This window comes from Delphinus delphis, chromosome 20 (assembly GCF_949987515.2).
Source record: "Delphinus delphis chromosome 20, mDelDel1.2, whole genome shotgun sequence".
Taxonomy (NCBI): Eukaryota; Metazoa; Chordata; class Mammalia; order Artiodactyla; family Delphinidae; genus Delphinus; species Delphinus delphis.
In genome coordinates this window covers 18204357-18219656 of record NC_082702.1, presented here as the reverse complement: position 1 = coordinate 18219656, position 15300 = coordinate 18204357, and the positions used below count along the sequence as shown (strand labels likewise).

General features: G+C 42.2%; 2 protein-coding genes and 1 long non-coding RNA gene across 12 annotated transcripts in view; 1 reads left to right on the top strand and 2 right to left on the bottom strand.

The window, feature by feature from the left end:
* LOC132416494 (uncharacterized) overlaps nucleotides 1-3502 on the bottom strand; it is an 86030-nt gene extending 82528 nt beyond the window's left edge. The window contains exon 1 of the long non-coding RNA XR_009517614.1: nucleotides 3364-3502. This is a non-coding gene — a long non-coding RNA (uncharacterized lncRNA). The remainder of the gene's footprint in view (nucleotides 1-3363) is intronic.
* Nucleotides 3503-3609: 107 nt separating this feature from the next.
* PDCD5 (programmed cell death 5) lies at nucleotides 3610-10460 on the top strand. The gene is made up of 6 exons (XM_059999871.1): nucleotides 3610-3795; nucleotides 4712-4749; nucleotides 7404-7465; nucleotides 8918-9009; nucleotides 9868-9939; nucleotides 10249-10460. The coding sequence occupies exons 1-6, from the start codon at nucleotides 3730-3732 to the stop codon at nucleotides 10294-10296; spliced, it is 378 nt and encodes a 125-aa protein (XP_059855854.1). The 5' UTR covers nucleotides 3610-3729; the 3' UTR covers nucleotides 10297-10460.
* Nucleotides 10461-13082: 2622 nt separating this feature from the next.
* ANKRD27 (ankyrin repeat domain 27) overlaps nucleotides 13083-15300 on the bottom strand; it is a 53740-nt gene continuing 51522 nt past the window's right edge. For 8 of the 10 annotated variants that reach the window (XM_069540235.1, XM_069540236.1, XM_060000361.1 and 5 more), the window contains one exon: nucleotides 13083-14433. In XM_069540235.1, the coding sequence (XP_069396336.1) occupies nucleotides 14200-14433 (234 nt within the window). In that variant the 3' untranslated portion in view covers nucleotides 13083-14199. The remainder of the gene's footprint in view (nucleotides 14434-15300) is intronic. The other 2 variants (XM_069540237.1, XM_069540239.1) reach the window with 2 other exon arrangements.

Genomic DNA, 15300 nt, shown 5'->3' with positions numbered 1-15300 from the left:
CGTTCCTTCTGCCTGGAATTCTCTTCCATATGATGTCTCTGTGACTCCCTGTCTCTCCTCCTTCAGGTCTTTTTTCAAAAGTCACCATCTCAGTGAACACTTCCCTGATCCACCGCTCTCTATCCCCACTACCTGACTTTTTTTCCTCTGTAGAACTTGACTTATCACATCTAATATACATATTCTGTCCTTTATTTCTATATTTATACTATATCTCCACTCCACCAGTACTATGTAGGGGGGGATGCAGTGATGCTTCCCTGTTTTTATTCACCTCTATATACACTGGTACCTAAAACAGTTGCTTAGGCACATAGAAGGCAGGCACTCAATACATAGTTAATAAAAGACTAAATGAAGGAATAACTACAGAGCAAGCTGGAGGTAAAGTTTTACCTTTGGGAACTAAGACTGGTTGGGTAGGAGTGGGCCAGGAATAGCTGCTTTTCCTCACGTACAACTGATTTTTTTTAACCATATTATTTTGACCAGCGTTTAAAGAAATTATTATTACCTTTACAAAATAGGAAAATGTTTTAAGATATTATGAAAGAGAAAAAAATAAGGCAATTGAAAACACTATACACACACACACAAACCTGTACTCACAAGTAAATTCATTCCTTAAATATTTTCATTATTAAACAAGAAAGAATAAAAACAAACAAATAGAATATTCATCTGAAGGAACCAGAAAGAAATTAACAGTGGAAATATGAAAAGGAGGTAGAAATAAATAAAGAAGAAAGTAATCAGTACTGATAAATTTCAGTTCCTTGGGGAAAAAAGAAAAACAGCAACATATTAAAATAGCTGGAAAGCATAATCAAGGAACACAAAGAAACAATAGCCGAAATAAACAATCAAGTCAACAATCCCTAAAAGGGATATGACCACAGATACAGATGTGATAGCCAGATGTTTCTAAAATGTGAAACCCTGAATGAAATGAATGGTTCTCTAGCAATTAAAATTATCTTGAGAAGAAACAGAAAACCTGAACAGGCTGATGAAGAAACCCAAATGGTCTGACAGAGAGTCCTTTCATATCTGCCCTAAAATAGTCACACAGCTACATAAAGAATTTATCTTTGTTTTGTGACTTATTTTTTAAACCTTTAAATATTTAATCTATTGGGAATGTATTTTTTATTTAAGGAATGAGGTGAGAAGCCCCGTCTCTGCTTATCTGGTTTCCTTCCCTCTTCATGGGTGTGTGCCATTCAGGCATCATCAGCCCAGGTAGGGCTGCATCTTCCCCTGTGAGTGGAAGTCACGTGACCCATCACATGGCCCATTGTACAGCCTGTCCACAAAGGGTCTCAAAACGTGACACCCGGAAATAGAAGTCGACTCCAGACTGCCATTTTTATCATCTCTCCCCGCAAAATCTTGCCTGTTTACATATTAGAGAAAAAGCATCCTTAATGTTTAAGAATGTTAAATTCAAAACACATGGATTCTCTATACCCAAGAATTGAAAGAGATATTTATACATCAATGTTCATAGCAGCATTATTCAGGAGAGCCAAAAACAGAAAACAACCCGGGGCTGCCCTGGTGGCGCAGTGGTTAACAAACTGCCCGCCAATGCAGGGGACACGGGTTCGAGCCCTGGCCTGGGAAGATCCCACATGCTGTGGAGCAACTAAGCCCGTGTGCCACAACTACTGAGCCTGCGCTCTAGATCCCGCGAGCCACAACTACTGAGCCTGTGTGCCACAACTATTGAAGCCCGCGCGCCTAGAGCCTGTGCTCTCTGACAAGAGAAGCCACCGCAATGCAAAGCCCGCACACTGCAGTGAAGAGTAGTCCCTGCACCCCACAACTAGAGAAAGCCCGTGCGCAGCAATAAAGACCCAAAGCAGCCAAAAATAAATAAAAAAATAAAAATAAATTAATATTTTTTTAAAAAAGAGGAAAAAACCCAAGTGATGAATGGATAAACAAAATGTGGTTATATATATTATATATTATATATATATTATATATATATATATATATATATGAGAGAGAAATGTTATTAAATAGGAAAGAAATTCTGACACACGCAACAGTATGTGAGACAGGCTGGGACCTAGGAACCTTCGCTGCAGTGCTTGCACCAGGACAAACCTCTCCTCAAGCAACAAAATACAAAGAAGCTATAGGGACTAAAAATAACTGTGCACATGTGCATTTGGGGCAAATTCTGGACAAGGTACAAAGAGACCAAAAAACCCAACTGCCACTTCTGAAGAGCTGGGTGCAAAAACAGGGTGTCGGGAGCATAAGCAGGGTGCTGTGCATGCCTCCTGCAGTCAACACCACCAAAGGGGTGGGCAAAACACCGAAGTCTCCCCTCTGGCCCGACCCCTGGACACACCGCTACCCTTACCCCATATTAGGAACAAGCTCATCAGCCCCAGGGAGTGAACAAGGGAACCTGTTACTTGTTCTTGCTCCCGGCTGCTGCAGCAGGGGCCCCAGTAAAGTCTTGCCTGAATTTCTTGTCTAGCCTCTGATCAATTTCTATGGATTGGGGAAGGCCAAGAACCCTGGTCGGTGTCACACGGATGAATCTTGAAGACATTATGCTAAATGAAGTAGGCTAGTCACAAAAGGACAAACGTTGTATGATTCCACTTGTATAGGTACCTATAACAGGCAAATTCAGAGACACAAAGAATGGTTCAAGGGCTGGTGGAAAGGGGGGATAGGGCACAGTTTTAGTTTTACAAGATGAAGAGAGTCCTAGAGATTGCACAAGGTGAACGCATTTAAAACTACTTAACTGTGAACTCAAAATGGTTAAAGTGGTAAATTTTATATTTTGTCACAACTGAAAAGTCAGCACATGCATGACACAGGGTTAGGGAGCTGACATTCCGGCCAACACACACCACCAGGGAATTCACCCCAGGACAGCGTGTGTGTGTGTGTGTGTGTGTGTGAGTGCGCGCGCGCGCGCCCCAGGACAGCGTGTGTGTGTGTGTGTGTGTGTGTGTGTGTGTGTGTGTCTGTGTGTCTGTGTGTGTGTGTGTGTGTGTAGTGTCCCGGAGTTCACACCACATCCCACAGCCCCCAAGCCAACCTCTGAGGAAAGGCCCATCTGATTCCGACTCTCAGCCTCCAAGTTTGTTTTAACTTGGCTTCGTAACGGCAGGATGACCAGAGTCTCTATTTGCTCCAGCCCCACCCCCAACCCACTTTAAGGGTACAATTTAATATTTCTGAACAAATTTTAAAATTGTGCAACTATCACCACCATCCAGTTTTAGAACATTTCCATCACTCCGCTTAGCGTTTCTAAGCGCCCGGATCCTCATCTGTAAATGAAGACAACATGAGCCCAGCACATTACAGGCCACCAACAAATTTTACCTAGCATTATACTTGTTGAGGATGGCCTGTTTCCAGGTTACTATCTTTTCCCACACGCAGCCAGATCTTTGCCCGGCTGGCGGCCGCGCGCGCAGAGCACAGATTTGCAGCGGGGAGGTGGAACCGAAGTCCGGAAGGCTCCGCGCGGCGGTTCTTCCCCGCAAGCCGCGGCCAGCGATCGCGGAATCGGGCCTCTCCCCGCACCCTGGCTGGGGCGCGCGGCGCGGCTCCGGGCTGGATTGGTGATGCCTGGGAGCTGCGGGCGCCTGCGCAGTGGGGAGGGTGGCGCGCGCGCTGAGGGGCTGCTAGCGGTCTCTCGAGTGGGCTAGAGCGTGGCCGCGGCTGCTCGCTCCGGACGGTCGCACCATGGCGGAGGAGGAGCTCGAGGCGCTGAGGAAGCACAGGTTGGCCGAGCTACAGGCCAAGCACGGGGTGAGCGCGCCCACCCCCCGCCAGGCCCGTCCCCTGAGGGGCGCCGCCTTCACCCGAGGTGGAAGGCGCGGCCCCGGGCGGAGGCTCCAGGCGCCGACGCCCCAGCTATCCCCGCGGCCGAGGACCCCGCCTCCGCCGCCGGTGGCCTCCTGGTCGCTTCTGAGCAGGCTCGGCTCCTCTCCCCAGTGCGCGGGGTCTCGGGCGGCCAGCGGACCATGTGCTGCCCTGGGCGGGTCGGGCGCGGGCCTCGCCTGGGCAGGGGCTGGTTCTCGTCCGGGCAGGCATTGGTCCCAAACAGAATTCTCAGCCCCTCGGGTCTCTCGGTGCCTTTAGCTCGTGGATCTAGCCTGCTTCGACTAGCATTCCTGCCGAATGTTTTCTAGAATTTAATTGTTCCGACCTAAGGGTCTGCTGTGTGCCAGGTGCTGAGGGTACAGCGGGGAACATCGCCTGATGGAGTTGACAGTCCCGGGGACGGCCAGGCACTAAACTAATCCCGTAGCTAAAACGCTCAAGTAAGGGCTCTACTGCAAAGAGGAAGGGAGTAATGTGTTAGGGGTGGAGTGGGATGGTCTGGAAGGAAGGGCTGTTTGAATCTTCAGTGTCCCCAATACCGAAGCACATTTTCTTTTACAGAAATTATTCTTACCACGTAAAACACGGTTTCGTAGAGCAAGGACTCTTCTCTCTAATGGTTGTTTGTATTCTAAAACATTCTCTTAGATTGTGATGTTAGCAGCTTATCAAAACGTTGTAGTAAGTGGAAACTATCAGTTTGACTTTTGTGAGGCCCGGCTTTGAATTATCTGGTAAGCCGTCTCTACCACTGCAGGAGCCTGTTAGGTATCAGAAAGAAAATAGGAGTTCCTGTTTTTTTCCTCTGTGAAATTACTAAAAGATAAAATTGTTTTTTCAGGACCCTGGCGATGTAGCACAACAGGAAGCGAAGCAAAGGTACGGGCTGGAACTCTGAACTGTTTTTTGTTTTTAATGTAGTGGCTCTTTTTTTTTTAATTAAGGAGTACTTGACATACAACGTAAGTTTCAGGTGTACAGCATAATTATTCCATATTTGTACATATTGTGAAATGATCCCTACAATAGGTCTAGTTAACATCCATGACCACACGTACTTGCAAACTTCTTTTCGCGTGATGAGAACTTTTAAGATCTACTCTGTTGGCAACTTTCAGACATGCAGTATAGTATTATTAACTGTAGTCACCATGCTGGACATTCATCCCCATGACTTATGTATAACTGGAAGTTTATACTTTTCTGATAATCTGCACTCATTTGGCCCACCTCCCAACACCGATCTCTTGGTCTGTTCTCTGTGTCTGTGGGAACTCTGAACTTTCTGAAGGATGGTTTCACCAAATTTTTTTTTATTTTAGTCACCTTAATAGGTGCGTGACTCTTAAAGATCTTCCTGGCATAGTGATTTTTCCAGAAATCATCATCACTGTTATTATGTTTGTTAAATAAACATGTATGGAATCCCACATTACTCATTACTTTGTATTGCAACTACTGATAGATGTTTCTCTGCTAAACTGTGATTACCTTAAAACCAACATAATCATAAGACTACCTCACAGGTATGTGGTGAGGATCGCAGGGGTACAGTGCTTCACATTTAGTAAGTGCTCAATAGTATTAACTGTCATTCTATTCTCAATGGTATTTTATCCCAGAATATCACAGAGCACCTCACACTTGGCAGGTTTATTGAATGAATGCCTAGTTCCCCCATCACGCTACCTTTTTTTAATAACAGATTCAAAAAAAACCCACATAAGATAAAATTTACCATCTTAACTCTTTTTAAGAGTATGATTCAGTCATATGAACTATATTCTCATTGTTGTGCAATTAATCTCTAGAACTTTTTCATCTTGCAAATCTGAAACTATGCCTATTAAACTCCCCATGGCCCCCCCTCCCCCCCCACCCCATACCTCCCAGGGCTACCTTTTAACTCATTCGTTCATCCAGCGAATACTGAGCACCTGCTCTCGGTCAGGCACTGTGTTGTGTCTACAGAAATAGGCAAGGTGGAGAAGGTTCCTGCCCTTGCGTAGCTTACATTAGAGGGAGAAGACAGCTGGTAAGCACCTGGGATAGTGCTAAGAAGAAAATAAAACTACTGCGTGAATTTCACTGATTATAAGAAGTGCATTTTTCACATTCTAACATATCTGACATTCGAATGTCTCATAATTGATTGCTCTTGTCCTGGATTCTTCCAAAGAGGATTTACTTTTTATTCTGCCATCACGTGGGTCATTTCTAACCTGAGACCTCTTAAAATTCACTGCTTGAGGGCTTCCCTGATGGCGCAGTGGTTGAGAGTCCGCCTGCCGATGCAGGGGACATGGGTTCGTGCCCCGGTCCGGGAAGATCCCACGTGCCACGGAGCGGCTGGGCCTGTGAGCCATGGCCGCTGAGCCTGCGCGTCCGAAGCCTGTGCTCCGCAACGGGAGAGGCCGCAACGGTGAGAGGCCCGCGTACAGCAAAAAAAAAAAAAAAAAAAATTCACTGCTTGAGGTTCCCCCTTTCTCCACACTGGTGCTGTGAATTCAAACAGCAAACCTGCAAGACTACAGCTTGAAGTTCAAATTCTCAGAGACACTTTTTTCTTCACTCAGGGCTAAGGTCATTGCACGCACACTTCCTTGCTGTTCCTTTCTGCATAGCGGGTTTATTTCTTGTTTACCGTGTATTGAGGATGTTGCTCTGGGATGAAACCCCAGCTATGAGTGAGGGTCTCCTATTAGACACCTCATCTAGGGTGTTTTTCATTCTTGGAGATACAGAATACTATGGTGTGTTTTCTACTCTGGCCTCTTAGATTTAGTGAAATGTAGTCATAGTTCGTGGCAGGGTTGCAGTACTCAGGAGTGATAAGGAAATGGCCTATGGAAGTGGGCTTCAGTTGTGTTCCGTGAGCCCCAGAGCTCCTCAGATGGGGGCAGTTAGTAGGCACAGCCAGCCCGAGCTCCCCTTCGAATTCAGCCAAAGAATCTCTGCTTTTGTCTGTGTTACGTATTAAGTTCCTTGAAGGGCTTCATTTGAAAAACAATTTCTGCTTAAATAAAGTTTGAAACCACTATCCTGTGAACTTGAAATAGTTCCTACTTGGATAGGTAGGAAGATGCAAGGCTAGAAGCAGAGTTATAATTTAACTCCCCTCCCAACCCAAAAACTAGAACTGAGAGTCTGGAAATATGGGATCTTGTCCTACCTTGGCCACAAGTTACCTGTGTCTCCTTAACATTTCCTCCATGGACCTCAGCTTCTTTATCTCTAAGAAAATTACAGGGATTAATCACTTGGTCCTTGTAATTGCCTGAAATCTCACTATAAATTTCTAGCACCTCTCACTAGGTACTTAATAAATGTTTATAATCGTGGTTGAACTGAAACTCCACTCTGATTAGGAAAATGTGAAGTTTTACCTTTCAACCTCACAAAATATAAAGATATACACTCACAAAATATAATGCTGGCCTTTGAGTGTAAGAGTGGACTCGTTACATTTTTCTGTGTTCAACAGGAATGCTGACAGCTTAGTTCTAATTTTGCTTGACCTGTTTTTGTTGTAGGGAAGCAGAAATGAGGAACAGTATCTTAGCCCAAGTTCTGGATCAGTCAGCCCGGGCCCGATGTAAGCATCTTCAGTTTTCTTTATTTCCATAAAATTGGCTTGAGTTATTTGAATGGGGAGATATATATGAAATTGTTGCTATCTCTAGATTAAATATTTGTTTAACCTTAAAACGTGAGATACAGATTATTTGTAAGAAATGTTAAGTTTATAAACCTAAAGAAATGTACTTAAATCATTATTAGAAGTACCAGCTCCATTCTCTCCTACCAATGAGATGATCTCCACGTGCATACAGTCGGCCCTCTGTGTCCGTGGAGTCAGAATCCACAGATACAGAGGGCTGATAGTACTACACCATTTCATATAAGGGCTTGAGCATCCTCGGATTTTGGCATCCTCAGGGGGTCCTTGCAGGTACAAAGGGACGACTGTATTAGGTAAAATTTATAGGAAACAACTCTTAAATCGAGTCCGTCACAAAATGTTGGCTGGTAGATGACACGGGTGATTGGGGGCTCTGGTTATTGTACAGGCAGACCTTGGGGGATACTGCAGCTTTGGTTCCTGACCACCACAGTAGAGCGAGTCACACAAATTTTTTAGTTTTCCAACGCATATAAAAGTTAAGTTTATACTATACTGTAGTCTATTAAGTGTGCAATAGCCTTATGTCTAAAAAAAACAGTGTACATACCTTAATTTAAAAATACCTTATTGCAAAAAAAACACCTTATTGCTAAAAAATGTTAATCATCATCTGAGCCTTCAGCAAGTCACGATCTTTTTGCAATAACATCAAAAATCACTGATCACAGATCACCATAACATATATAAGAATAATAATAGTTCAAAAATATTGTGAGAATTACCAAAATGTGACACAAAGACATGAAGTGAGCAAATGCTATTGGAAAAATGATGCCAACAGACCGGCTCCAAGCTGGGTTGCCACAAACCTTCATTTGTGAAAAACACAGTATCTGTGAAGCTCAATAAAATGAGATATGCCTGTATTCTCCATTTTAGTGTTTGTTTTTTCATAATAAAATTTTTCATAAAAACCATGTAGAAAAACATATTAAGTGATCCATCAGAATGAACCAGTATCTTCTGTATTGTAACTTGAAGCCCAGCTTAGAAGAGGCAGGCCTAGATGAATCACTATGATTATATATGTGTAGTAGTATATAAATTGCTTTTCAGAGGGCAATAGTGCTTTTTCTTTTTTAAGCATGGAGCTTAGAATCTGAGGACCCAAGTTTAATCTAGGCTCTGCCACGACCTCTGTGTGGTCTTGACTGAGACTGACACAGCTGAACTCAAGTTTTCCTCGTTTTTAAGAGGAGTAACAATAGCATCTGCCGTATCTACCTTGCTAGTCTCAAGACATGAATAAATCTGAAGGGCTTTGGAAGTGTCAGTGCTTAGTTTCAAGGTATAATATAAGTGCATTTAGTTCTGACTTCTTTGTGTATGTGTGTATATAGACTTTTTTTTTTTCCTTTTTAGTAAGTAACTTAGCACTTGTAAAGCCTGAGAAAACTAAAGCAGTAGAGAATTACCTTATACAGATGGCACGGTATGGACAACTAAGTGGGAAGGTAAGCTTGGACTGCCTTGAGGCAGTTTTAAACTGTTGTTACCTACTTTATCAAAACATTTTCAGAAGGTCAGTTTTATCTCTTTCTGGTTGCAGAATTCTTGTTGAAGCAATTTTTAAAGGAGAGAATAGTTGTATCTACCATCCTTCCTAAAAGATAACTCATTGTTTAGTTAGTTCTAAGTGCTTCTACACTGGAAACAAGGTTTGTCAGTAATACTAATTAAAACAGGTAAAGTTACGCTTGTTTTGCAAATGAAGAGGTGCTAAAATTCCTGGCTATTATGTGTGTTGCTGTAATGCCATGATGGGTATATTCTGCATCCCTGACCTGCTTCAAGACCCAGATGAGCCCCACCTGCCCCACCTGCACTGGGAAGCCCTCTGCCGCCACCGCAGCCTACAGGGGTCAGCCCGCCCTGAACCCCTTACACTGAGAATGTGTGTGGAAGAGACAATGACTGCTTCACCTTTTTTGAGTGACTCATCTCCTGCTTTTAAGCTTCTCAAGGTTTCAGGGGCAGAGATGGTGTATCTCCGTCCCTGACACTTAACACAGTGGTGTAGGTGGTTGTCACTGTCTGCCAGTGGTGATGAAGGTGTTCTTAAGTACCTGTTAATTTTGTATTTTTCGAGGAAGCTAACTGATGGATACTTTTCCTCCCTCAAATGAAGACTAGCAGAGCAGATTTTATGTGGAACTTAAACCAAGAGTTATAGTCAGTGGCTTCAGCCTGCTGTCCCACTCTCCTTGCCTCTTGACCTCTACCCCGCACCCCGGAAGGACTAAAACCATGCAATCTGCTGAGGTCAATTCTTTGTTTTAAAAAAATACTGTTTTTCTCTATGGTTATCCTAGGTATCAGAACAAGGTTTAATAGAAATCCTCGAAAAAGTAAGCCAACAAACAGAAAAGAAAACAACAGTTAAAGTAAGTTTCCCCAAATGCATACGGCAAAAGAAAGATTGATATTTTAAATAAGCGTTGCATCTGCATGTACTGTATCAAACATGTTTCAGCCCATAGACATTTTCATTTTATAACACAGGGAAGTTTGGGGAGAAAGGCTGCATATATTGAGGGCCTAATTTTCAAGGCTCTTCTATTGTTTTGAAACACTAAGTTGTTTTAAAGACAGACAGAAATGTCTCCCTGTAGTAGGTAGAAATTTGTGTTCTCAGAAAATCTGAGTTATGCTTTGTGAAACATGTTATGATACTTATTTAATTTTCCCCCCAGTTCAGCAGAAGAAAAGTAATGGACTCTGATGAAGATGACGATTATTGAATTTAAGACGTCTAGAGACTGGAACTTAATGGAGCAATTCTAGGACAGATAAAACACTTGGCTGAAGTTCAGATCTCGATGGGATGTTTACTTTGTTTACTGTCTATATGCCTTTTAAAAATAAACTTGTTATGCAAAATAAAACAATTTGGACAGACTTGTTTTAAAACCATAGCAGAATGAACAGAAGACCTGCATTTTCAATTTTTTCCTTTCCTATCAAAAGCTTTTGAACATGTGTAGCAGCATGAATATATCCTTTGTAATTGTGACATTAGTGTTAGGTGGGAAAGTAGCCTTAGCAGAAATAGAAGGTGCTCAATCATCTTCAGTAAAAAGAAGATAGCAGTGTCCAGAAACATCATGGGATTTAAGACTCATGGATTAAGCTGAGTCAACTTTAATATTTCCAAGACATAGGTTCTGAAAGCAGGTAAGCTATTTTTCTTCCTGAAGATAGTACTTACATTTAATGTGGGAAAATTCCTAGCTTCGGTTTCATTTATAATATGCTTTTCAAAGGCATTGAGACTAAATTATCTAACAAATATGACCCCTATCCAAACAACCTCTGTAACTAGAGGATACATCCATTGGAAAAAAATTACCAAAATAACTGAGACATGCTGGTAATATACTTCAATATTAGTAAACATGTTTGTAAGAGAAATGATTTATAATGATTCAGATCCAGTTGAGACAGTTTAGTGGTTAAACATTTTGGTAGAAATGTTCTGGGTCTTCACTGATAAGGTTGCCGGTAACTTAAATGTCATCCCTTGGGACTTCCCTGGTGGCGCAGTGGTTACGACTCCATGCTCCCAATGCAGGGGGCCCGGGTTCAATCCCTGGTCAGGAAACTAGGTCCCACATGCATGCTGCAACTAAGAGTTCACCTGCCACAACTAAGGAGCCCGCCTGCTGCAACTAAGACCCAGCGCAACCAAATAAATATATTTTTTAAAAATGTCATCTCTTATATTGTGCTTTACTCCCACCAGGTTATGAAAAACTGCTCATAAATTTAAATCGTAAACTTAACTCTAGGAAGTTCCCTGGCAGTCCAGTGCCTAGGACTCGGCACTTTCACTGCGGTGGCCCGGGTTCAATCTCTGGTCAGGGAACTAAGATCCCGCAAGCCACACAGCACAGCCAAAAATAAATAAATAAACTGAACTCTCAAGTGAGCTGTTTGGTGTAACCTTGTAGATAGATGTCTTAGTCCTGGGAGGCCTAACCCTGGAGGAAGTTCATAACATTTCATGAGATGAATAGGATTAGCAGCAGGAAAGTGATGGGCAATGTGGTTTACAATCCCAATCTCTGCTTCAGCTAGCACACTGCTGATACATGTTTAAACTGTATTTGAGATTTTACTATGTTTGAGACTTGAAATTTGTAACCATAGATGCTGAAGAAAGTCAGTGTTAGAATAAAGTGTCTAGTATTCCTGAATAAACGAATGAGTAGAACCATTAAGAACATCAAAAATTTTTCAGAGTAACAGTAAATCATCAAAAGTAAAATCTGATCAAGGATTTTGAAAAAAAAAAATCCCAGTTACAGGTACATATGTTTTATGTCTCATTTACATAGAAATGCTGGAGGGAGACTAGACAATTCTCAGCAAGTTGCTACACACTTTCTCTTGCAGAATAACCACTGTCCTGATGGAGCTGCCAATGTGAATGTGTTTAAAGATTGTCAACCTCCCATCCTTCAGAGGTACGCGAGAATGGAAAATGACTCTGTACAAGGATAGAGGTTCTTGACTGCATCAAGGGGGTGGAGTACGTTTCCGTCCACGGGGTGGGGGGGTGGTTATTCTCAGCTTTCTAATTTAACTTTGAATTCAGAACATTCTTACACGAAACAGAAATTTGGGCATTACCAATGTCTGAATTGGCAAATTTATGTTTAAGTGGGAAAGTAACTGGAGAAAAACACAAGTGTTTTTAAAAATCATTGAGGTAATCACTTCAGATTGCTCACCCTGCTGATTACCAAAGTAGCTCAAGAGGAATCTTCTCCCCTAAGACTGACAGTCCCATTCGTGGCATTTACATCTCCAGATGAAGGGCACGCTGAGCCGGAATCTGCCAATTCAGGTGACACTGCCAGCCAGGGCCTGATCCACCAGCTCTGACGGTGCAAACAAATTAGCCCCCTTATTATTTCCATGAACCTGGCTCCTCATTTGACAATTCTACCAGCCAGGACAATTGTTAGAAATTAATTGGGGGTATATGTGAAAGTTTTCAATATTATATTGCATCACCCCCAAAATTCGGTGGTGTCAAATGTATGTATTTGAACCTTGGAAATGGCGGTGCTGATAAGCCGCGTAGGGTCAAGTTTCTTAATTAGGATGGTAGAGAAGCACAGCAACTTAAGTCAATGAGGTGGTTTTGATTAAAAGTGGGGGAAAGGAGTAAAAATAGAACAAAGAAACTTACAAAGCAACAGTGCTTGTTTCCTGTTTGGGCTAAGAAGCTGTATTATATTCGGTTTTGCTCTTCTGATGTTAAAGGAAATTCAAACATCCTTGTGGGGGCCCTAGACACCAGGCTTACTGGATTAGGTCAGCCCTACTCAGGGTACATGGGTAATGCTCTCCGGATGATCCAGTTTACATGCTTCAGTCGTACTTACATCTATAACTGAAAAATAAAATGTATCTCCATCCAATGGGGGAAGATTTTTCCATATACAAAGCACATGTTCACAGCAGAAAGGCTGAGAAACACACCTCCCTAGCAAAACAAACTCAAAAAAGTACACCGTGACACGCTCAAGAATCATAAAGTTTACTGTTTCTTTTCCATCATTTGGCACATGTCCAAGGCACATTAGAAAATTAAAAATCATAAATTACTTTGTAGAAAAATAATCAGCCCCTCCCTTCTGTACATACGCAAGTGTTTCCAAGAACGTGCACAGAACCATTTTCCTATTACAAAGTTGTTTGAAAATGTACTCTGGACAAACCCATGTTTGCAGCTCTAGACCAATTGATAACAAAAAAATGAGTATAAGCTATAGAAATTTATAAAAAGGAATAAATGGTAATAAATTCTAATTTAAGGTAACTTTGACCTAGTTTGTGCTGTAAGTTTTGAATCTTTTGAATCAAAAGACTAAGAAAAGGTGTGCCAAGTCTACTGTCTAGTTCAGGAACCATCCATCAGGTGTGACATTTAAGGGAGGCTCTTAATGGAAAGGGATTTTCCCAGAGACACTGCTACAGGTGTATAAGTGCAGTGATCAATTATCTGTACTTAATTTTTTAGAAGAAAAATTATACCCAACTTTCCCCACATACATAGTGTAGAACATGTCATATGTGTCCTTTCAACTAAAATGAGCATCAAAATGGCATTTAGGCATCTTTGGGTTCAAGTGTTGCTTGCAAAGGGACATTTTTCAGGTCCTATCTCCTTCATTCCAATGCAACATTTCCGCCCGGCCTCCACGGTACCATGAAACCTAAATTGCTTTTCTTCAGCTTATCGCAGAGGGAGGAATTCTTTTAGCTGTGGTTTGCAAGTTTATACACATCCCAGAGGTCTAGCACCTTTCAGTAGAAGGAGGTCAGAATCTGGTGATGAAACCTCACTGTAACCAAGGAACCCTAATACATAAGAAGAAGCGTCTTAAGGATCTGGACACTACTGGAACTTTTGTCCATTCCTTTTCAAGTGTATCCATTAGCTTTGAAGAGGAAAGAGATGGTGATAGCTTTTTGTTGTTGCATTCTTTCCATCTGCCACAGAAAAGCTTTCAGGACCTTTCTGCTTTTCTCTCAAGACAAACAGTAAGTTCGTTTAGTTCTAAGCTGTACTCAGGCTTGGCATCTTCTTGTTGAGGACTCACTTCTTGGCAGTAGATAATTCCTTATTACTATTAAGATTGGGAAATGCTAGCCTCTTGGGGAGCGGTCAGGTTGCCAGCAGTCTCTGGGCCCTTGGGTACAACCGCATCATTGACTATGTGTCTACGGAGCATTCGCCTTTGTCCGGGAGCAGTTTGTCTCGGTCCAGGCCTCTCCGGCTGACCATCGTTTCCTTTGTCAGCTGTCTGAGAGCTGCTCTGGTCTGGCAGGTTATTCTGCTTCCGAGTGACTCTTTGCCTCCCTGGCTAAAGAAAAGGTATGATTCAAACAGTTCACATTTGTGCTATACTTGAAACAACCCACATAATAACAGCTCCCATAGAGTGCTTCTATGTGCCATCCAATGTGCTCAGTACTTTCCAGGCATAATTTCAACTCTTAACATCCCTGCGGTGAAAGTATGACATTTGCGCACTCCATGTATCAGACACAATGTAAACGCTTTACATGTTTTCACGTTTAATCTTTACAACTCTAACAAGTGTGTACTATTGTTATCCCCATTTTACATACAGCTGAGGAAACAGGATCAGCAAAAGTTAAGCAATCTGCCTTAAGTCCCCCAGCAATCAAGGGGAACGCTAACACTTGATTGAACCCAGGCAGATTTCAAAGTTTGCAGGTTTCCCAGCCAGCAGCAGGTCTATTAGCAAAGCCATGGAAGATTAACTATGAAATCAAAATGAGTCATCTTAACAAAAATCACTAATTCTCTAAAAGATTTAGAACTTCAGTGTATTTGTTCCAACAAGCCTATGCCACACATACCATAAATTCGATTTCTCATAAATAAGGCATATATTATATTGGCAAGCTGCAATAAGAAAAGCCGTGTTTCAACACGGTCCTACTGTATAGCACAGGGAACTATATTCAATATCTTGTAATAAACTATAGTGGAAAAAACGTGAAAAAGAATACGTAACTGAATCACTTTGCTGTACACTAGAAACTAACACAACAGTGTAAATCAGCTATATTTCAATTAAAAAAAAAGCCAAGCCAAGCCATGTGTTCAGAGAAGGGCCACCTAAAAACACCACAGAATGTAAAGCAGGAGAATTAAACAGTGCTATAGGAAGACGGCCACATACAGAGTTGTCTATACGAGC

Coding starts and splice junctions, on each gene's coding strand:
- PDCD5 (XM_059999871.1), top strand. CDS start 3,730: ATGGCGGAGGAGGAGCTCGAGGCGCTGAGGAAGCACAGGTTGGCCGAG. Junction 4,750..7,403: donor CAACAGGAAGCGAAGCAAAG/GTACGGGCTGGA, acceptor TTTTTGTTGTAG/GGAAGCAGAAATGAGGAACA. Junction 9,010..9,867: donor ATGGACAACTAAGTGGGAAG/GTAAGCTTGGAC, acceptor TGGTTATCCTAG/GTATCAGAACAAGGTTTAAT.